This window comes from Heloderma suspectum, chromosome 2 (genome assembly GCF_057233095.1).
Source record: "Heloderma suspectum isolate Gila_16-S chromosome 2, 16-S_ref, whole genome shotgun sequence".
In the NCBI taxonomy this organism is placed as follows: Eukaryota; Metazoa; Chordata; class Lepidosauria; order Squamata; family Helodermatidae; genus Heloderma; species Heloderma suspectum.
The window spans coordinates 51,531,709-51,555,069 of record NC_139459.1 but is presented as its reverse complement, the minus strand read 5'-3'; the positions used below and the strand labels follow the sequence as shown (position 1 = coordinate 51,555,069).

The following is a 23,361-nucleotide window of genomic DNA, read 5'->3' as shown; positions in this document are numbered from 1 at the left end:
GAGGGGGAGATAATGTGTGAGTAAAAGATGTGTGGCTGGAGTCAGAATGACAGTTGGGAAGAGGGAGTGACAGGGAGTGACAGTTAAATCAGTTAAGTGTAGAGAGTGAGGGGAGTGAGGCCCTTAAGTAGGTATACAGTAGTTTAGTTTTTTAGTTATTTTTTTACTGATATTGTGAATAATGGCAGCGAACTTGAGTCAAGAACAAAGAAAGTGGATTCTGAAGCAGTACTGGAAGACTGAAAATTCTCTTCTTCTCCCATCAACATTCTAAACAACTGTATACCTACTTTTGGGCCACCCTGTACATATATAAAGCCAATAGTGCAATAACTATGTGACTATAAACTATAGAAGCACAACCTTTTCAGACTCAATGGCAACATCTGGTGTTAGTAGAGGGCCTAGTGTGCACACACATACACAGGCATTGGGGGAGGATTTAGCTTGCCATAGATGGCAAAAACAATGCAAGCCACATGAACCAATACTAGTTTGTGTTATAAACAAATCCCTTAACTCTTGTCATTATCTGTCCCCATAAGCCAAGAATTCATTCTTCAGTTAATGTTCACTAAAAACTAGTGTTTTATTAAATTTATTTTATAGGAGAACCAGCAAAAGAGTCAGACTTTCTGCATTTGCCTGTTCATTTATCAGAATATGAGCGAAGTCCCTTGCTTGTTCAACCTGAGGTAAAGGTGTTTACTATTATTAATAAATGAAAATTACAGTAACATTGTTAATCTTAATTTATAGGAATGCTAATAGATTTTTCTATGATGTTAAGTATTAACTGTGTGTATTCTTTATTAGGATGTCATTCAAAAATCACACATGCCTGGAGACTTATTTAATTTATACCTTCACCAAAACTATGTAGACTTTTTCTCTGAAATAGATGATCTTGTGAGAGCCAGTGAATATTTGAGTACTGCTGACTTCCTTTGCAGTAACTGGGATGTAAGTTAAAAATTAAATAAAATGCTTATACCTTAATTTCTATACCTTAATTTATGAAAGTTTTGAGTAAATGTCATAGAGGCTAAATAAACATTTTGAACCAAATAAATTAGAAAGTGAATAGATTCAGCATTTCCAATGGGTGCACTAAATTTGTAGACTCTGTTGTATTTATTGCCCAGTTCAGTTTATGCTTTCTTATTCTTGCATGGTTATATGAGTTTGTTTTAATCTGCATTTTTTAATATGTATTTTATGTTTAACGGCCTTGAGCACCGTTTTTGGCAGAAAGGTGGGATAGAAATTAAATGAATAAATAAAAAATAACTGAGTAATAACTTTAAAACCTACTGTTCTATTCTACCAAACCAATTGGTCCAAAGAAAAAGCATCTTCTGAACCATTTTAGAGCTGATCTGTCTGTGGTCTGATTCTCTTGTTCATTTTTGACATGAGAAAGTTATCATGTAACAAATATTTCTTATAAGTTTGCTTCCACATGTTAACACTAAGCCAGAGCCTGAACCAACAGACTATGTGGCATGGTATGGTAAATCCCAGCTGTCACAATGTGGGATGCCTGGGCATTAATTAATATTTGCCACATGAAATGGATGAGATAAAATCATATAATTCACAGAACAAGGTCCTTCAAGTAGATTTTCTGGGACTATAGTGGAAAAAATCTTGTAATTTTGCATATCCAGTCAGGCACATTTATGGGTCGACGCTTTCCCTTGCTCTGTAGGGTGTAGCAGATAATTTAAGATTAATAGACACTCACCCTGTAGCAAACTTGCATCCTTTCACCTTTTATCATGTTTTAAAGTCCCATATGCAGTTCTACAACTTTAATTTTATCATTTCCTGTAGGCACGACCTACACTTCGGGAGTATAGTGCATCTGTGGCCACAAGGGGTGTGATGCATTCAAACAGAGCCAGAGCCTTTGCCCAGAGCAAAGGAGGAATGGGCTTTCGGCCCCTTCATAAACCACAGTGGTTGCTAATTAATAAAAAGGTAATTATTTTTCTGTTTTTTGGAAATTACTTTTATTTTAAACTTCAAACACAATTTACATTATTAGAAATAATAATCTAAAATAGAATCAAATTAAGTTCATATTTCTTAATGTTGCTGTCAACTGCTGTGTGGTGTACACTAACACTGTTGTGATATTGCCTTAGATCATATGTTTATGATAAACATCTTGATTACAAGATTAGAGAGTTAATTTGTAAGACTTAGGTTTCAGTTAGGGATTGTCTTGTCCCATCTAGCAAAGGAAAATATTCTAGATGAGTCATCCCACAGTGTAATCTAGGACCAGCTTGACTGTACAAAAACAACCCAAGAGGAAATATATTTACAAACTATAACAAAACAACATTTGATTTGGGATATACATCCATGCCAGCATCCTCTGTGTTATTGCAAGGGGTCCTGGAGCATATCTTCTTGGGTATGGTGTAACTGTTTGAAAAAAATGCATTTGGGCCAATCTTGGAGTCATCCATTTATGTGATCTACAGGAAAACTAAAATAGGAATGTCAGTTTAAAAATACCTTGAAGATTTAAGATCTTGAAATTATCTAGGATACCTATTACACTACATCTCAATAGACAACAGTATAGTTCTGAAATCAGTTTTACAAGGCATGGAAGGTCTGGCAAAATAACCTCTTAAATTATATAATTATACTTATATAACAGTAAAGAGACGGAATAGAGATTCTGTAGTTTAACTGTTGATACTTTTAGCTGTTAGACTAGATTGTTCTCTCTACTTATAGTATCAAGAAAACTGCATTGCTGCAAAATCCCTCTTTTCAAGTTTCTGTTTACCACCACTGTGTCTTCAGACCCAGCTATTACCTTATCTTGCTCTGCTGACAAATCCAATGAGAAACCAAGGTATGTTTAAAAACTAAATTTCTGTCCAGAATATGTATTACAAATTCTTATACGCCAAAATCTGAACACAGGCAATTAAAACAGCATATACTGAAATTAGAACTTACTATTATCTCTGGTATTAACACTGAGAGTGAGATGTTGAAGAATCTCTAAAAAAACCCATTCTCCAAATGTATGTGCTAGCATACCTGCTTCTGATGGTTTGCACTATTGCTGCAAATCTGGCATGATGTCATGTTTTGCTGTCATTGTGTTGTCTACAATTTGTTGGCATATTCCAGTCAAAGGGTTTATATAGATGTTTATTTTTAGGAGTGAGGGCAGTTGCTGACATTGCACTCATCCCCTCCTGCTGCAACAGCATGAGAACTGTACTGACTGGGGGAAGGAGGTAGAGCCTCAGTGGGACTCTACTTCTGAGTAGACATGTATGGCACTGTATATCCTGTTTTACCACTGTATGAAATAATGCAAGTACTCAATTACACTAATGTGTATAAAAATAGTTCTACATGGTGTGTAAAAGAAAGGTTAATGTTTTAAAAATACACTTTAATTATACTTTTGTGACTTAAAAGACATCTATTCTAAAGAAGCCCTTATTGATTTCAAAATGAAGTTTTAAATAAGAAATTCTAAGCCAGTTTCTATGGATTATGGCAGGGTTGAACAACCTGTGGACCAGACACAGCCCCGATGCCCACCTGAATTGCTGGGAGCAACCCCAGAGCAGCTGGCACCACTACTTCCATACTGGTAATGGTGACACAGAAGCAGCAGTGCTGGTCAGAGTCACTGGGAAAGGAGGAAGCTTTAGTGCCCTCTTCTCCCCAGTGTTCCTAAAGCAGCCAGTATCACTGCTTCCGCACCACCATTAACAGTATGGGAGCAGCAATGCCTGTCAGAGCCACTGGGAGGGGAGGAGGCTTTGGTCTCCCCACCCTGTCAGCAACCTTGAAGCTGCCTACCCCCTCCACCCCAGCAGTCATGCACAGGATTGCTGGGATGGCGGTGAAGTTAAATCCTCCCCCCAATGCCTGTGTATGTGCACACTAGGCTCCCTATCAATATCAGATATTGCCCTTGGGTCTGAACAATGTTGTGCTCCCCTAGTTTACAGTCACATTGTTATTGCACTATTGGCTTTATATATGTATAATATATACATAGTTGTCTGGGTTAAATTGGGAGGTGGGGGAGTATTGTAAAAGATTGCCCTAATTTAAAATAGATATAAAAATGCATTCTGGATACACACAAATTCAAGCTAAATCATTTTGAGGAATAATTTCTGTGTGTGTTTCCTCAGCTCAGATTACTTTTATTCAGGATGTTGGAAGACTTCCTTTAAAGAAATACTTTGGAAGGTAAATGTCATGATATGGTATTATTTTTGAAGAAGCTTTATGAAAGGCATCCCTCTGCCATGGTTCTGTTGTGAAATCTTAGTTTAGATTTTTTTTTTTTACCATCACACTTTGAAGGTATGAGGCAGCTAATAATAGCACCTAAAGACAATTCAGCATAAAAGTTTTTAAATCTTTAAATCCCCTACCATAGTGTTTTTCAAAGTTTATGAAATTGTGTGTTTCCCCTCCCCTACCCCAAGCTTTCAACCTAGAAATATCATGGGTACATCTGTCTAGCTCCTACATTCTGTATTGTAGATGCTCCTTCTCTCCATACCATGTAGCTCCAACCTAAGCAAACTAGACTCTCAGCAGCTGGGTTTTTACAACCCCTCTCCTCCTTTTTAATTGTTTTTGATGGGGTTACAATCAGTGATGACAGTGGACAGAAACAAGTTTGTACACAGTTCAGTAAAACAGGAAAGTGGATTAGATCATCCATGTGTTGTTTATTGATAATATTTATATACCACCTAATAACAGAGTTCACTGCATGGCTTACAGTAGCAATAAAACAAAATATACCCATTAGCAATAAAATATAAAGCAAGCCATTTTGTAAAACTGAGTGCCGATTCTTTTGAAGCTTATTAAAAATTAGGCAGATAAAACTGTGTCCTCTTTAGAGTGACATGTTCATGTAGGAATGACCTAACTGACCCCCAGTTGAGAAATATTGCTTATAATTTTAACTCCAGAAGTCAAGGGGAGAGAGAGAGGTGGTTGTGACCATTTTAATCTCAGTTCATTTACTCAGGGGGGAAGAATAGATAATAGAACAGAGTGCTGAGGGTGGATGTTTCTCAGTGTTCTGTCCTAATGCCTGTTCTTCTTCCCTTCTAAATCTGAGACTGACTTACTTTACTTAGGGCACTACCCTATGCATGTTTACACAAAAAAAAATCCCAGCAATGCCCAGCATGCTGGCTGGGGAATGCTGGGAGCTGTGGGTCTTTCTTCTGTCTAAACATGCATAGGATTGCACCCTTAGAAGTCAGATTTAGAAGCTTCCAGGTTGGTTGAGAGAGCTGTAGTAACATGAGTTGTTTCAGGATTGCACAATTAATAGGGTGCTAATTTTTTTGCATGTTGTAAACATTGTGGAAGGGACAATAATCATATCTGAATTGTGTGGGTTTTTTAAAATCTCCCCAATAATCCGGTGCGACAGAGAGAGAGAGGGATGCTTCTGAAGCTTTATTGCTGTTTTACAGGTTGAAGCTTGAAAGACTTAGTGATAAGGATTCTGCAATACAAGTCTTGGACAGTGATGATGAAGGAGATTTTGCCGAAATGCAGTCCACAAATGTGCTTATCCAAATCCAGAAAAACAAAATCAGTGAGAATGAACCAGATGAATTACCTCTTCCTTTCAGTCAGTCTAGTGGACATGAACTGCCAGGCAGTCAGCCTCAACCAGCTGCAGCACAAGCAATCATGGAGGAAGATGATCTAAACATAGAGGAATATGATAGTGACTGAATGTTGTAAAATGGCAACCCTAAAGCTGTGATAGTGTTTAACGGTATAATTTTAATTTTGTTATTTTATAAGAATTCAAATGTACAGAGAATGCTAGTGATAACCTGTTATCATTTCTGTAGGTCATTGCTTATTTGTTATGAATTCATACTGGGTAATAACTGATGTGGAGGATAGTAGGGTGCTGGGTCTCTCCATTTCTAGTTGACTCTACACTATTAAGCAAGGGTGGCCAACTTGTGGCCCTCCAGATGTTTTGGGCTACAATTCTTATCAGCCCTCACCATTGGCTATGCTGCCTAGGGCTGATGGGAGTTGTAGGCTAAAACTTCTGGAGGGCCACAAGTTGCCCACCCCTGCTAAGATCTCAGTTGTGTATACTGCAATTCAAGATTTTGTTCACTTCCCATAAGGTGGCATAGAAATGAATATTATGGGAAATGCATTTATTTAGGATTTTATCCCTCTATTTTATCTTACAGATATTTGGGGGATCTTGTCAACTGTTTTGTTAGCACTTCACAAGTTTAACCCTTACCTGCAGTGATAGAAAAATTGTACAAAGCATTTAAATTCTGGGTTGTACTATTTAAGATGTAAATAAACCTCTGAATGCCTTGCTTGTTAATAAATACCACTTGCAGGTTTTTTTAGGTATGTATAAAACAAAAGCACGTATAGTATATTTTAGTTTAATTTGTCTTTTGCAGGGAATATTTTGCTAGTTGATCCAACAAAATTATGGCGCAATCCTGTACTTGATATCTGCTGGCTGAGGCACAATAGATTTTGGTGGGGGATAACATGTGAAGGGGGCTCTCGACTGGTTGTATGTAGGGACTTTTCCTGGATTTGTATTTCCACATTGTTCATTATTGCTGGTGTTTCAGTTGTTTCAGGTAGCGTATAACTAAGGAAGGCCTTCTACCTAAGGCAGGGGTCGTCACTGCAGCATCTGTATGCCCTCCAAGACCCCCAAGTATACCCACCATCTCCACTCCAGATTTCCTTCCCCCCCTTCTGCCGCCTACCTCAGGAGCTCTATTGAAGAAGTAGGAACTCGATAGACTTCTACTACCGCTTAATCCCCTGATCTAATAAGGGCACAATCCTATGCATGTTTAGACAGAGAAAAGGCCTCCAACTCCCAGCATTCCCCAGCCAGCAAAGCTTTGGGCACAATCCTATCGAGATAGACGGCTGCCTCCAAACTCGGAGGCGACCGCTTATCCAAAGCAGGGCAGGAGAAGAACGGACGGGATCATTACTTCCACATTCCTCCTGCCCTGTTTTAGCCAATTGCAGCTGTCTAGCCATGAGAGCAGGGAAGGAGGCTGCTGTACAACACATAGGATGTGTCGTACAGGCAGCTATGCTCTTCCCACCCTGGAATGCCCCCAGACACACCCCTTTTCGGCCACTCTGTGCTCCTCTTGTGAGAGTGGAAGATGGGGCTGTTCCGCGCTGCCTCCGAGGCAGTGTGGAAGTGGGGGGAGGTCGGTTCTCTGGGAACTGACCTCGGAGTGTAGGCGCTGAGGTCAGTTCCCAGAAAACATATCCTATGGCCATCATGCTGTTGTCTAGCAGCCATAGGATCACTCCCTAACAGACTTTACCAGGCTTGGTGTTTGTGTCTCTTCTTTATATATGTGTGTTTGTGTGTCATCTTTGCAGGGGAGGAGGGTTGGGTGTGGGTACGTGTGTGCGCACCTGTGTTAATGGGTCAGCTCATTGATCCCAGTCCAGACAACGAAGGACAGAAGGGTTCTTAATATTATTTTGATGATTGGAGGGTTACATTAAAGATTTTATAGAAACTTCTTTTTGGATTTTTTTTTGTTTACCTTTTTAAAACTTGGTTTTGGAAATTGTGTTAATTTTACCCACAAAACTTTTATATTCTCCCTCCCTCCCACACACAAACAGGTATGCTCTCATGCTTGCTCCTGATCAGTCAGGCCTTTTGAGTAGACAGGCATAAGCTGGATTTTTGTATTGTGCTGCTTCTCTCTGTTACTTCTGAGTGGATATGTAGAGGAGTAGTTTGGGGGGATGCTTTGTGGTGGGCATGCAAAGGAGTGGATTGTACATGCTCTCAGAACTTGCGGCTACGTTCTGAAAATTGCTTTTCTGTGTGGCTAGGAGGATATTATCATTATTACCATCCTCCTCCATTCACTTCCTGTCCCTTGCACTCCCAGTTTTGCAGGCATGTCCCACGTATCCCCTTTTGCAATGAATTATTGATGATGTGTGGCTGCGTGGATTCACCTCATTTTGCACTTGTGATGTCAGAGTCATTTGATTCTCTGTACAATGGGAGTTGTTACTGCAACAGGAAAATACTTATTTATTTATTGCATTTATATCCCGCCTTTTTTCCTCTTGCAAGGAACCCAAGGCGGCTTACATTATCCTCCTTCTCTCCATTTTATCCTCACAGCCACAACCCTGTGAGGTAGGTTGGGCTGAGAGTCTGTGACTGGCCCAAAGTCACCCAGTGAGCTTCCATGGCCAAGTGGGGACTAGAACCCGGATCTCCCAGCTCCCAGTCTGTCACTCTTACCACTACACTGGCTCTCTAAAATATAGGTCCAAAGGTCATGAGCCGCAGTTTCCCCTTTCCATGGTATGGGCTACTGGGGATGCAAAAGATGGCTCCGCATCTGGTTACTCTGCCTGAGTCCAGTGGGCACCAGCAGCTGCCAATGCTCTAGGTGCTGGAATGCAACTTGCGTCATCCCTCACCATTGGCCAACCTACTAGACATGATGGGAATTGTAGCCCAGCAACATCTGGACAGCTACACATCCCCGCCCCTGTAGTATGGTTCCCATAGCCCAGAGTGTGTTCTACTTAAGATTGAGCACTGACACATGTGATTTAGATGTATAACCTACACAGCACATATTCTGGATGCCCAGAATTTCCCCATTTTTGTGCTTTAGATCTCACTTCCAAAGACTAGAATATTCACTTTTAATGGGGAACCTGTGGCCTTCAAAATGTTGTTGGACTCCAATTCCCACTAGCTCCAGCCAGCATGTCTGATAATCAGGACTGTTCGGAGTTGTAATCCAGAACCACTTGGAGGATTACAGGTTCCCAATCTCTGATTTACATACATATGTAATTATTTTTGCAGCCTGACAAGTCTTGCTACTTAAGTGCAGGTCTGGCACACACCATCTTTAAAAAAAGGATCCCTCCCTTTCCATCACCTTGGTTGCCTACTTGTTATAGATGCATATATTACTTGAAAAGAAGTTTGGTGCAGGGTGTTGCTTCTTTTGCTAAGGAATCCAGACTACTGTGTTTAGTCTCCTGCAAATTCAATCTATTAATCAATTACGATGCAATCCTATAGATGCTTAGACAGAAAAACGTCCTACAATTCTCATAATGCCCCAGCCAGCTATGCTGTCTTTCTTCTGTCTAGACGTGCATAGGATTGCACCCTTAAATTGACTAAGGGTACAATCACAAGCAGGTTTACACAGAAAAAGAAGTCATACAGTTCCCAGGATGCCCCAGCCAGCCTGGCTAACTGGAGGGATGCTGGGAGTTGTAGGACGTTCTGTCAAAACATCCATACGATTGCACCCTAAAACTCGAACTATGTATGAGGGCAACAGCCCTACAGAAAGTAAAGGGCACAATCCTACGCATGAGAAAAAAAAAAAAGTCCTGGTACTCCCACCGCCCCAGGAGTTGTAGGACTTTTTTTTTCCGGTCTAAACATGCCTAGGATTGGCGCCCTAAATCAGCCCATACTGCGGCAACTCCCTCTCCCCATAGCGAGATGCCACACAACCGAAGAGCGCGGAGCGCGGAGGCAGAGCTCCAGCGGCGAAAGCGACAAACCCTTCGGCCGCCGGGGGCGGCCTCACGGGAGATTCGCTCTACCTGGAGCGGCCGAGGCAGGTGGGTGGGTCGGTGGGTTGCGCCTCGCTCGGGAAGGATACGCGCGTGGCTGAGTAGGAAGGGACGCTGGTCTCCGGCCAGGCCGCCGAGGAACGAAACCTCGCCAGGAAGGGAAGAAGGAAGCGGGGCTGGACTGTACCACCGCCCTCCTCCCGCCATTCCCGGGCTATTTCTGCCCGCCCTTCGCTCCTGAAGCGACCTGGGAAGCTGGTGCTAAGGTAGGGACGCGGAGCGGGCTCGGCGAGGAAGCCGGGCGCCTCTTTCGTCTTGCTCGGAGTCGTCGCGTGAGGGCGGAGCGCGCGCGGTGCGGCGGGGCCGGGGGCGAGCGTGGCGGGGGCCGAGGGCGCGGTCTCGGCTGTGGTTTATGAGGGAAGTGCCCAGGCGAGGGGAGGCGGAAGGAGAGCGGGAAGTGAGTCGGGGCCTGTGTGGGAGCTCCCGTCTCGGGGAGCCTTATTATATAGTGCAATCCTCTGCAGGTCTACTCGGAAGTAAGTCCCGTTGAGCTCAAAGGGCTCAACTTTACACCCCCCCACCCCCCACAAGCGGCACGATTGCAGCCTCAGAAGCACCGTTCCTGGGCTGATAACGTGTGCGTGAGATACGTCAGGCGTCGCTCTCCTGGGCTGAACTAGGCAGCAAAGCTTGTGACGAGATCTGTTGGCGTATGGGGGAAGGGGTCAAAGGGGCGATCGTGATGGACGGCGTTGTTTCCTTTCCTGTCTGAACACGTCTAACTGTTTTTTTTTGGGGGGGGGGGGTTGCTGTTCCTTGTGCACGTATTCTTGCCGATTCTCTGCGCCAAAACAGACCTTGCTTTAAATCTACGCCTAGCGCCTACGTCTTTTATTTCTTTTCGTTTTTACTCTAGAGTAGGTGCAGGGGCCCTTGATCCGGCTTATAAGATCCGGATCGGGCCCCTGTGCTTACTTTAGAGTAAAAGTGAAAGAAGGGGGGGGGGAAGACGTAGCTGGTAGACACACGTTTAAAACAAGTTCTGTTTCGGCCCTAAGTCAAAGGTGAAACTGTGACTACAGTTAAGATAGCCTTCTTCAGCCTGGTGACCTCCAGATGTATTAGACTGCAGCTCCCATAATTCCTAGCCATCAATGGCCATTCTGAGTGGCAATTATGGGAATTGCAGCCCAACACATCTGGAGGGTGCCTGGTTGGGGAAGGCTAAGTTAAGGTTTCAGGCCTTTTTGAAAGGCATGCCCTCTGCTCTGGAAGTCCTAACTCATAATCCTGTATATGGGGCTGGGTGAACATAGTCTTCATATAGTCAGATACCGTCTTCTCTGTTATAGCTTCACATGCGATGGCATTGGACTTACCAGGACTTAACTCCTGAATCAATCTCAAACTGAAAGCAATCCAAACTGTTTGGAAATATTGAGCTCTCTTTTTTTTTAAAGCTGGAATGGGAATGTGTAAATAATACATCATCTTGTTTTTAAAATTATTGTATTTTAGATTTTTCAGGCTCTCTAGGCACACATTTAGTTCATTTTCCTTCTGTCAGTACATTTGAAATGTTCCTTCCCCACCCCAGTGTTTTGCAGAAAACAAACCAGAAAAGCATCAGTAATCTTGAACCGTTATTTTGGTTTCTGAAACAGGAGAAAAGGTCACAAATGTCTTCAAGGAACACATCATCGGAGCACAGACCAGGGCATCATGGTCGATCTGTCCATTATGACAAAGTGTATGTGGATTCCCTTTCAGAAGAGGATACTGAAAGGGATTTTCAAGGCGCTGAACAGATACTGAATGCAGATCCCTTGCCTCCACCACCTCTTCCACTGCAGCCACCCTTTGGGCCTGAATTTTATCCAAGTGACAGTGAAGAGCCAGCTGGAATCTCTGACCTCAAGCCAGTGAGAAAATTCATTCCAGACTCATGGAAAAACTTCTTCAAAGGGAAAAGAGATGAACCTGAATGGAGCAAGCCAGTATCTGCAATTTCTAGTGGAGTTGAATGTTCTCCACCTTCATCTCCAACACTTACTCCAGTGAGACCAGCCCATATGTCAGCTCCAAGCTCTTACCAGGATCCATATGGAGGATCAGGAGGAAGCTACAATTCACGCAAAGAAGCTGAATCCATGCTTCCTTCAGATCCTTCTGGCTCTCTTGGAAGGCATACTCAAACAGTTCTGACTTACAGTGAGAAAGTAGAAGCTTTTAATCTGAGATACTCTTACATGAAGTCATGGGCAGGATTGCTCAGGATCCTGGGTGTTGTTGAACTGCTCTTGGGTGCAGCTGTATTTGCCTGCGTCACAGCTTACATTCACAAGGACAATGAGTGGTACAACATGTATGGCTACTCACAGCCATATAGTTATGGGGCAAGCAGCACATATGGAGGTTATTATTACAGTGGGCCTAAAACCCCCTTTGTTCTTGTTGTAGCAGCACTTGTTTGGATAGTAACTATCATACTTCTGGTGCTTGGCATGTCAATGTATTACAGAACTATTCTTCTAGATTCCAACTGGTGGCCTCTGACTGAATTTGGAATCAATGTTGCTTTGTTTATTTTGTATATGTCAGCTGCTATAGTCTATGTAAATGATGCGAACAGAGGAGGACTTTGCTACTACCCATTATTTAACACACCAATGAATTCAGCATTTTGCCGTATAGAAGGGGGACAGACAGCTGGAATTATCTTCTTGTTTGTAACAATGATTATTTATCTTATTGGTGCAATAGTTTGCCTAAAACTGTGGAGACATGAAAGTGCACGGAGGCACAGAGAGTACATGGAACAACAGGTATGTTTTGAAGAAAATACAGTTGTTTCTTTCCTGCCAGTTATTCACAGATCCAGTTCAGTCGTACATATCTCTGCTAATTAAGCTGAAATGTGCATGAGTCTTGTGCCTGAGGAGGGAAGAGGTGTGGGCCTCTGTTGTACCCGCATGCTTCTTCCCTTCTTGCTGTGCTGCAGTCAATTTAAGGTTATGTTTAAACCAGGAAAACAGAGTTACAAGGATCAGAACAAGACAAACTAGGATCTTAAGCTACAGTTTGATATTGGCTTAAGATCCTGGTTTGTTCCAATCCGAGCAACCATAGGACATAATTGGAAACCATAGTTAATTAATCCAGAAAGTGTTGAATTATGACATGCCAACAAGGGGAAAAAGGAAGGGGTAGTGTGAGGATGGAGTGTGCAGGCATAAGGCTCATGCAAAACTTGATTTAATAACCTAAGAGATATGTATGTCCAAAGGAGCCCACTGTGTGGCTTTAGGCCTTGCTTCCCATTCTTCAGTTTATCTTTGCTCTATTAAACTTTATTCTGTAACAATTGCATCACTAAAACTAGAACCTGATCTAAGGCCTTTGGAGTTGAATAGATTCTCTTGACTAGCCTTTTGCATAAATCTCTGAAGTGAAAAAAGTATGTATGTATGCATACTTTTTTCAGTTGAAGAGCTGATCAGTCATTATTTTTTCCTCTTAGCACAATAGAAACTCAAATAATATACACTATAATATACAAACAACATACAAATAATATCAAATAATATATTTTACCACTTTAAGGTCATATATGTAATGTTTAAGTACACATTTAATCAAACATTTTACGGTTGGCATACCTTCAGCAATCTTCAGTTAGGAAAGCAGCATTAATTATAGTGATAGTTCTCTTTTCATGGAGGCACATATTCCTACTTTAGAGCAGAGATGAAGGAATGCTGCCTTGTACAGAGGTTCCCCCCGTCACCTTCCCTAAAGATCCAGAAATGTTGTGTCAAGTTCCAAGAAAGATGAGGAGGAACATAAAAGGCCCTCTTGCCTTTCCAAAAGCTCTGTCAGAATACACCACCAGTGGAACTCTAAGAATGGAATTAAAACATCCTGCACTTCTTTCCACTACTTGGATTTAGACAGAAACAAAAAGCAGTGTGTTTGCAGCTACTTCTGATGTCTCTCTCTCCCACTGTCCTTTTGTCCTAAACTTATTTGAGGATGCTATCTACAAACAGGAGTGCATATGCTCTCCTCTCCTGCATAGAGTGGAGAAAGGCAAAGTGCAGGGAGAGCCTTCCAAACCACAGTAGATAAACAGAAGCATTGTCAGTGAGATATTTAACACTAGTAATACTGTCACTCCTGCTTTTGTATATGAGTTCTTAGTCAAAAGTTCTAACAGAACCTAGCTTTCAGGTATGGTGTTCTAAACAATGAGTACTTAAGTACAAACTGCTTGTATAGATCACCAAGTGATGAGTAGTTGTCTCTTAGTATCTTCCAGCTTGCCTCGCTTTATTGAGTAGTTCCCTAGACTGTAAGAGGTTATCTTTGCAGACTTAGGCCACTTCAAACATTATAAATTCCATGTTTGCAGTCGCACTCATTTTATATGTTGATGTTACCAAGCATTTGCTACGTGAATAAAGATCTGGTGACTACTCTTTAATAAAATGTTATTAAAGATCCATATTTTTTCACATCCCATAGCAAAGGTCAAAATATAAATCACTTAGTGCAGTTGGACAACACACAAAAGGGTTTGTTCAGATATTCTTATAATAAGATCCTGTCTTTAGCAAGTAGGATAAACCAATGCTGTGCCTTAGTTACAACTCCCATTATAAAAGGTTACCGCTGAGTCATGCTAGTCTTCTTAGGCCAAACTACCCTTGGGGTGTCATGTAGATGAGTCCTTTTACACTTATGCCTTTTCACAGTTTTGTCTCAGATGAATTTTCTGCAGCATTGTGACAGCAATTGTAACTTGCTAGTGTACCACCACTGATTTGGTATTGCTGCATCAGCATAACATTTGGATCCATTTGAGATGACACAAGTTGTGACACCACAATGGTCAGCAGTTGCTGTTTGCTATCAGAAATACTCCCCAAATACTATAGATAAGCTTTCCCCAACCTGATGTAGTCCAAAATATCTGGAGAAAAACACCCAGGATTCCTAACCATTCCATAGGGCTGATGGGAGTTGAATTTCAAAATATCTGGAGGGCATCAGGTTGGAGAAAGCTGGTATAGGTATTTATACAATGCTGTGGTGGTGGAATAAAAATTTGTAGTTTTGCTAAATCATACTGTATGTAACAGCCAAAATGTTACTTTAAAAAAAACTGGTATTTTTAGGATTCCGAAGGTTGCCTAATTCTGCTTCCAATACCAAATTCCATGCTTGTGTAGGGGGACTGAAAAATTGCATACACACAGCCATGACTTCTATTCTGTCATTCATAAATAGTAATCATGAATTCACTGTTGTCTCTTGGTAAAATACTGCATTTTAAGGTTTTTGCAGCCTATATTTTTATACTGAATGTTGCTATTTTTGTCATTTTATTAGATGAAGACCCATTCTGTTGCACCAAAAATCATGGTAAGAACAAAACTCATATTTGATATATTCAAATACACTGAGTGCTTACAAGGGTTGGGCTTACCACAGTTTCAAAAAAAACTTGGCAGAAAATGGGAGAAAGTTAATATTTCTAGGAATTCTTCTGTGGATACTGATTCATTTTTGAAATCTTTCAGGAGTCCACAAATTTTGGCTTGGCTTACTACTTCCGCCAGCTTAATCCTCGGGATGGTTTATCTCAAGCTGGACTTTTGCAGGAGGTGTCAATCAGTAATGACTGCTGCTGCCTCCTGAAAAAGCTGAATGGAAAGGGGATGTTTCTGTTACATACCTGGGGTAAGGGGATTCACTAGAGGGGAGAAGGATAATCACTGCTGGCAAGTGAATCTATGGGATTTTGCCCCAGTTTATTGGTGGACTGATCGACTGTTATAAGGAACAGAAATGTTAACCAAAGGGAACTTTTTTTCCTGATTGTTTGCTATAGCACATGTGTAACATGTCAGAGTGATAAGCAGCCTTTATAGAAAGTTGTACAAGAATTGGTGGCATTATTCTTGAGCTGGTGCTAGTTCCATGTTCATGAATATTTTTATTATAACCAAAAGAACTGTGGCAGAAGGGGAATGTCACTTTTCCATTTTAGTTCTGTGCATTGGACTTTGTCATTTTGCAGCTGTTAATGATTCAAGTGTAGCACTGCAAATGTTATTGTTCAGGATTTGGGGTCATGTGCTTCTTGCATGACTGCATGGATAAAGTTGTCTTGAGGATCTAGTGGTGTAGGTCCTCTGATCGTTTAGTGATTTTCTTGGGTGTCTTTTCCCGATCTTTTAACTATGCCTCTATCCTTGCCACTCTTTCTACAAGATGCTAATTGTGTTTTGTTTGGATTGTATATAAATCATCTGTATAGAGACTCTATCATTTTTGTATCCTGCATAGTACTAATTTAATAGCTGGTCCTAAAGAAATGTTAAATATGCCAGTAAGATCCTTTCTGTGATCTATCTTTGTTTTATCCAGATCCATTATCTGTATGTGGCTTATGAAGCCCTCACTGAAGGATGGAATGGCATGTTTACTTTATATATCTGCTTACCACGAAGACAAAAGCAGTGAGGGGCATCCTAAATGGACTTTTACAAGATATGCATAGGGTTATTGCCTTAGTGCAAGGGATTTTGAGTGTAGACCAGGGTCGGGCACCCTGAAAAAAGGGTTTTAAAAATCTAGCTTGTTTTCAGGCTAGACTTGACGCTTCTAGGGCTCCATAGATGTAAAAAATGTTTTTACTGGGAGGGGGGTTGCCTGCAGGTGTGGGGGGGGGTTGTCCAGGAGACGAAAATGGCCCCAGACCTCCCAAAATTGCCTACCTTTGGTTTAGAAAGACACAGAACAATTCAAAGAGGGGGCAGAGAGCAGCAGATTCATTGCTCATCGCAAGCCCTGCCATTCTACTCTGTGGTAAACATGCTAAACCAGCATTATTTAAAGTCAGTTATGTTAAGATTGACTGTTCTGTCCATTTTATGCAGTATGAAAATGACAGTCCCAAAGTAGCAGTAAACGCAAAGAAATTCAAACCTTTGGAACTGAAACCTGAACTACTCAATGGCCATATACCAGCAGGACATATCCCTAAACCTATAGTGATGCCAGACTATTTAGCGTGAGTATCTCTCTGCAGAACTTAATATGAAGTTTGCCCTTTCCATTGTCTCCATCTTAGAAATATACCAAGTGTTACACTGCTTTAGTTCTGTTAGCTGGCCAGTGAATTTTGTTCATGCACACTTCTTATTCATCTTAATTTTTAATTTTTTGTGAGTAGTTTTAGCATGCAAATTCAGTATAACTCATCAAATTAAGAGAGTAGGGATGCAATCCTATCTGGATGCCCGTTAGCCTCCGATTTCAGGGGCTGATGGGCATCCTGTGCGAAGTACTTTTCCCGCTCTGCATTTTTTTTAGGCAGGCAGTTTTGCCTGTCTAGCAAGAGCTTTGCAGAAGAGGTGGGAAGGAGGCTGGAGAGGGCTGGGGATAGCTCATATCCCCACTTCCCCAGTCACCTCCCTGCCCACAGAATCTCCTCCTTTCCTTCCTCTCCGAGGTCACTTTTGTGACCTCAGAGAGGCAGCTGGCATGGTTCTCTCTGCACCGGCTGAAAGGGGGAGGAGGCAGGGAGCTTGGAGTCCTGGGTCCGAGGTTGGATAGCTGTCTCCGACCTTGGATCCAGGAATCTGAACTGTCCTATGGCCCCCCAGATGCTGTCTAGGGGCCATAGACTTGCTCTTTAAGTTTTGTATTTACACCTTCTAGAGAGTTTGCCTGTATAAACTATAAAGCAGCTTCAGTTACATCATACATCATCAGGCTTCCTAATGGCCTTAACTTAACAAAATATAATTCTCTTTAGATTTTGAGTTTGAATCATCTGGGATCAAGTATGTGGGAAATAATGATACTTGAAACATTACCAGACATCATCTAGTCCAGTGGTTCTCAACCAGTGATATGCATACCACCAGTGGTATGCAAAAGTAGTCTAGGTGGGATGCAGGATTTTCAAAACAATTACTAAGAATTCGCTCTCCCTCAATCCCCATGTCCACCTGCCAGTGTGACATGCCATCTCCTGTTGACCCTACCTGCCATGAATTACCCATCTGTGACTTCTTGGCATGCTAGTATAAACTTTTTAACTGCTAATGGAATTATTATGTTTGTTTGTGTTTTAAAGCCATAGCAATAAAATTTACTCCCAACAATACTATTGTAATTTTTTGTATCCTTAAAACTTCTCATAAATGATAAATATAATAACAGAACGCCTGACAACATATCCTTCTCAGAAAAAAGTGGGCTTCTTTTTCTATCATGAAGGGACCCAGGTTGTTTCATAGAGTGAATGGTGGGACATAAGATATGAATCATTGAGAACCACTGATCTAGTCCATCTTTCTAAGGCAGTGTTCTGTATGCATTAACCCACCATCCAGGTTATGGCCAGTTTACATTATAAAATACCTTGGAAAACAGTCGAGATGATTTGACAAAATGAACTAAGTTATATCCTGTGGGTAGTGGGAGAAATATTCCAGAACCTTTATTGATTCAGTGTTTTCCAGTCTGAGTAGCAATTTTTCATGCAGCCCTATATTTTAAAAAGTTGGGAGTTATGCAAACTCTAACACATACATTTGCATCATACTCAGACAGTTAATACTATAGCACTAATTATAGTCTTTCTTACAGAAAGTATCCAGCAATTCGTACAAATGAGGAAAGGGACCGTTACAAAGCTGTTTTTAATGATCAGTTTTCTGAATATAAAGAGCTCTCTGCTGAGGTTCAGGCTGTCTTAAAGAAATTTGATGAACTAGATGCACTGATGAGGAAGTTGCCTCAACATCCTGGAAACACTCTTGTAAGTAGCTAATTGAGCATGGATTTGAAAGTTTTATTTATAGGGTTCCTTTAAGACAAGGTATGTCTTATGATGGCATCACCCTGCCTTATTCACAGAATTTTACTGGGGGGTCCAGACGATGTTGTCTGCTCCTTTTAACCTTCCTGTGTTTTCCCACCACTTCTTCCACCATTTTTCTTACAGCAGAACATCCATTAAATGTGAGAAGATGGAATAGCTACATAGTGCCTTTGTATTGTTAGCACTAGGACCCTCTATCTGGAAGCACCCATAAACAGATGTGGCTGTAAATACAGAGGGGGGGGTGGATAGTGGCTTACCACTTCTGGCCGATTACTTACTTTTAAGAAGCCAGGGACATTATGTATTTGTTGCTACAGACCACTGCTTGTTGGGAGAGGAGAAGAAAAGCACTTCATGACGGTTAAACACTTAATAACCACCACATGCTTCCTCTCCTTCTGTCTTTCCCTTCAAAACCAGAAGGACCACAAGTTGTTGTCACATTGAAGCAGTAACTTCCGGTATTGGTCTTGCCTAGTTGTAATAGGCTATGCTGCTGTGCAGCCCCTATCAGTTTCAGCCCAGCAACCAGATGACCCCTCTAGGATGATACTCAAGCTTGTACTTAGTAGTAACATAAAAATAGTAAAAAATTTAGAGAAGAAAAACATTCGTAGAAAAATGTAGAGAATACAACAGACATAAGATTTTGAAGGTGTTTGACTTTTTTTTTTCCTTTATAGGAACATGACAGAATTGCAAACGTTTTGCAACAATATAAAAAGAAAAAGAATGTGAGTGTTGTCATATTTTTTTGTTAGTGCCATTAATGTGTGGAGTGTTTACAGAGCAATAACAAATAGAAAGGGTGCTACCCTAAGTTGATTAGAGTCTAAACTTTGACACAAAGAAATCGAGGGACAGAGGTAGGGAACAGTGGTGAAGGCAAGAGGAAGAATATATGTACTTAGAGTTATTTGGGGAAAGGTATGGGGACTGTTAAGCAATGGCTTCAATGAAAAAAGTAGGTTGTGAGAAGGGCTTTGAAGGAGAGGAGAGGAGAGGAGAGGAGGTATCAAACAGGCATTCCAGCAATAAGAACTACAAAGGGAAAACGGTGGATTTCTATTCAAATGCTAATTTCCATTCATAATGTGATAAGTAAATAGAATGGTGTGAATCTGCTAAGAATAGGTCATATGGAACCCACTTGGCATATAAGTTGCTTCTGAACAGGTGCTATGGAATGTTGGGTGTAATTTATCTAAAGCACCCAATGTACAATCCACAGAAACCATGCGAGGTTCATGAGGCGGGAGGAGATTCCAGCTTTGTTCCTCGTTCCATTCATTTTTAAATTTTTAAGTCAGTATTATGTAGCCTGATTTGGAATTGCATAGCTGTCAACAACAGACTTTGATTGAGCTCTAATGATGAAAAAGACGTGTGTTAATATGCTTGTGGCTCAATTTTTATAGCTTTACAGTGGGTATGTTTTTACCTTCTCTAAACAATATTTTCATGTATTTCAGTGTGGTTTTACAGAAATGCCCTTTTAGTTAATACAAAAAAGGCCGTTCCTTATACAGCTGTAACGTGCATAATCCCAAATGTGTAGAACAAATCCAACAAATAATCAGTAACTAACTGGTAAAAAGGAAAGATATAGGAATAGACGGATGTAATCCAATGAAGTTGATCTATTGGGCCAGTTTGCATGAAACAGTGGCTTATTGTGGTTAATTAACACATGATTAGCCCTGGTGCATGTGGCCGCCATTTTGAATATGTGACCTCTGATCAAGAGTTGTGACTGTAGTGTGAACCTGCTGTCGGGGTTAATCGGGGGTTAACTCACACTTAAGCCAACTACTAATCGAAGGTTAAGGTTGTTTAACCCTCGATTAACCACTGATGGCCAGATTCACAAGATAATCCGCAACCCCCAATCACCCCAATCTTTGCACATTCAGAATGGCAACTGCACATGCCCTGCACACATCAGGGCTAATTGTAAGTTAATTAACCCATGATAACCTGCTGTGTCATGTGAACCAGGTCAATGATGGGACTATTTCCATTAGCAGAACCTGGAGGGGTGTGTGATTAGGGGACCCTTCAGTCTGGAGCAGATGTGGAGGGGCTGCTGGTGCAGAGGAGAAAGAGAAACTCCCCTTGCATGACATTGGATTCCATTCAGTATGTATAAAACAAATAAGTTATTTCAGATCAAAGGGATTGCCTCAATTTTACTTTTCATTAATCTTTTATTGAAGATTTTTAAAAGTATTTATTTGAGGTATTTATTTAGATATACTGCTTACACCATCCACAATTTTCAGGTTGGATGATAAACAAAACCCAGCAAAACAGAATAACACTTCATGAAATATATTTGCGTTGGTAAGTGTTCCATTCCGCCACGGCCTCTGGGAGTCTGTGGCGGAATTCTCCGCCATCCCTAGACAACACTCTCTACCCACACACACAGCGTGAGTATATAGATTTGCCAATTTGAAGTTAACACTTCATGCATCTGATGTAGTTGACAGTATCCATGAAAGTTTATGCCAGAATAAATTTGTTTACCTTTAAGATGCCACAAGACTCTGTTATTTTATTCATGAGCATAATAGTCCATATCTTCTTTTTCTATGGTTCAATTGATGGTATATAAGCTGTTTGCCAGAATTTTGCCAATAAAATTCGTGCTGTAGTCAACATGTAGGATAGTATCTAGGCAACTGGTCTTTGATATGCCCGAAAAGTAGACTAACAGGATTTAATTACCTTCAAACCAAACAGAATGCTTTCCCAACTCCCTTGAACTCTGAAATTTCCTCAAAATCATTTGAAATGTACCTACCCTTCCTGACTTAACCCACCTAACTCCAAAGGCTGCACAGAATAAGATTTAGTTTTTAAAATTTCTCATATTTCAGGATCCCACATTTCTGGAGAAGAAAGAACGATGTGAATACCTAAAGAACAAACTTTCTCACATAAAACAAAGAATCCAGGAATATGATAAAATTATGAATTGGAATGCTTAAGATGACCCTAACTTTGCCTGCAAGGTTTTTGTCCAATGTTCTATTATTTATTTATTGCCATTACTGTGTAAATATTCTAATGTGAAACGAATTACTATTTTAGTCATTGTAAGCCTCTTTTTAAATGTTGTAAATTTATGAAAAGCCTTACATACTTGAAAATACTGTAAGATTTTCCAGATGTTTTACTTCATCTATGTACATTTTTTACTTTATGATGGTCCTTTTCTTTGATCATGGATAAAACTTAATTTGCATCTGTACTATTTTTCTTTGAATTAGTGTACCTACAATTTTCAAAAACCAGAAAATATGTTCTTCCATATATAAAAATACTGACTTCCATTACAGTCGAATGATTTTATTCAGCAGTTTTTCCTGTAGTTCTACATATCCAAATTAATTAAAGAATGTTCGAAGTATAGTACCTGTAAATCAAGTTTCTAGGCAAAAAACTTAGTTGGTATTTGTAGCTACCAGTTTCTACATTGCAATAAAACTGATCAGTGTGCAGTAGTGAAAGAGCTGACAGATCAGGCTCCATCTAATTGTGCTATATCCCACAAAGAATGACGCAAATGTAATCTGTTTTAAATTTTAAAAACACTGTCCTTATAATTTGTTAGAGGCAACTCAAGTTTTCTGAATCTGGTACAGGCCACGTAGGTAGAGAAGGAAGTTCTTTGGTAGTGACCACCCTTCTGGACCTGATCCTTAGTGCACAAAAGGAGCAGGATGCAAAAAGGGACCTACATCCCTTCCTAAAAGAGTTGAACTTCCAAAATGTAGTAAGATAATAGTTTTTTTGCGGAAGCACTTCCAATTCATGTCATGGCTAATACCTTTTGAGTATAACATAATCTTTATTAAAGACAGTAATTGGTGTCCTGCAGGACATCGTTTACCTTTGGGGAGATAAGTGTTTTGGGGATAAAGTAACTACTGTCTGATGAAAAGTATATTTATACTCAAAACAAACTAGGAGTGACATGAGAATGGAGTACTATTGCAAATAATGCAAAAATTTTATTAGCACTTTTTGAGGTTCACTCTTTGATGTTTGGTCTGAAGTTTGGTGCTGCGCATCTTTCCCTGCTGACATACATCCTCACTGTGTACTACTGAACTGCTGATTGGTGCTTCCACCTCTCAGGTGGGAGGTGAATTAAAGCTTTCTTTCCACACATACAACCTTCTCATCCACTATAACAACAGATTTGCATGCAGAAGAATGTTTCAATGTGTGAATTGCTGTTGCTGGATTACAGTGACTATATGTAAATAGAAACCATCTGACCCCCCTGTAAAGTATCTATCTCTGGGGGGAGAAGAGGATGAGATATTATTGGTGAACAGTATATGTCTGTCCATGTTGTGCCTTATGATGAGCATTTGCATTGATACACTATCATGTCCTGATATTTTTATAGAAGATTTCAAGCCTATGGCAGCCAACCTTTGTACTGCCTTTACAAAAATATTTTTTGAATTAGATGCACTGAAACTGTTAGTCACTTTCTCTTTGTTTATAAAAACACTGTTAAATCATATCATGGGCCTTTATTCTGAAATATTGTGCTTTTATAGACTGTAAACAAATTATAATATGTACTTCAGAACTTGTATTGGTATTAGTAAATCCTTAGACAAGACACCATATTTTCTTTTAATTATTTTGTTGATGTTTGTTTTATATTTTTTTTAATAGACGTTATAGTCCTCCACGTTATCAGGTCACTTGTATTGTTATATACTTATTTTATAATTATTGAAGATGTCAAAAATAAAGAAAAATAAATTGTAACATGTGTGATGTAT

General features: G+C 40.4%; 2 protein-coding genes and 1 long non-coding RNA gene across 17 annotated transcripts in view; 2 read left to right on the top strand and 1 right to left on the bottom strand.

Annotated features, from left to right (window-relative positions):
• The window catches only part of RAD17 (RAD17 checkpoint clamp loader component), a 22,261-nt gene extending 14,681 nt beyond the window's left edge, over positions 1–7,580 (top strand). For 5 of the 10 annotated variants that reach the window (XM_084833539.1, XM_084833540.1, XM_084833537.1 and 2 more), the window contains exons 12-17: positions 610–695; positions 817–963; positions 1,837–1,983; positions 2,758–2,878; positions 4,191–4,248; positions 5,505–6,392. In XM_084833539.1, coding sequence (XP_084689665.1) covers positions 610–695; positions 817–963; positions 1,837–1,983; positions 2,758–2,878; positions 4,191–4,248; positions 5,505–5,772 — 827 coding nt within the window. In that variant the 3' untranslated portion in view covers positions 5,773–6,392. Of the gene's footprint in view, positions 1–609; positions 696–816; positions 964–1,836; positions 1,984–2,757; positions 2,879–4,190; positions 4,249–5,504 lie in introns of all 10 variants that reach the window. The other 5 variants (XM_084833542.1, XM_084833543.1, XR_014787636.1 and 2 more) reach the window with 4 other exon arrangements.
• On the bottom strand, positions 2,004–10,035 carry LOC146352232 (uncharacterized). The gene is made up of 3 exons (XR_014787639.1): positions 9,679–10,035; positions 5,654–5,742; positions 2,004–2,500 (listed from the first exon to the last, which is right to left on the bottom strand). It is a non-coding gene; the product is annotated as an uncharacterized LOC146352232 (long non-coding RNA).
• Positions 9,374–23,361, top strand: MARVELD2 (MARVEL domain containing 2). 6 transcript variants are annotated; one of them, XM_084833547.1, is made up of 7 exons: positions 9,374–9,914; positions 11,313–12,473; positions 15,040–15,072; positions 16,593–16,726; positions 18,313–18,484; positions 19,234–19,284; positions 21,433–23,359. In XM_084833547.1, exons 2-7 carry the CDS (start codon positions 11,328–11,330, stop codon positions 21,541–21,543), a joined length of 1,647 nt encoding a protein of 548 aa, XP_084689673.1. In that variant the 5' UTR covers positions 9,374–9,914; positions 11,313–11,327; the 3' UTR covers positions 21,544–23,359. The 6 variants fall into 6 exon arrangements, with proteins under 6 accessions (XP_084689673.1, XP_084689676.1, XP_084689675.1 ...); XM_084833550.1 differs by having other exon boundaries at positions 9,575–9,696; XM_084833549.1 differs by having other exon boundaries at positions 9,703–9,914; positions 11,246–12,473.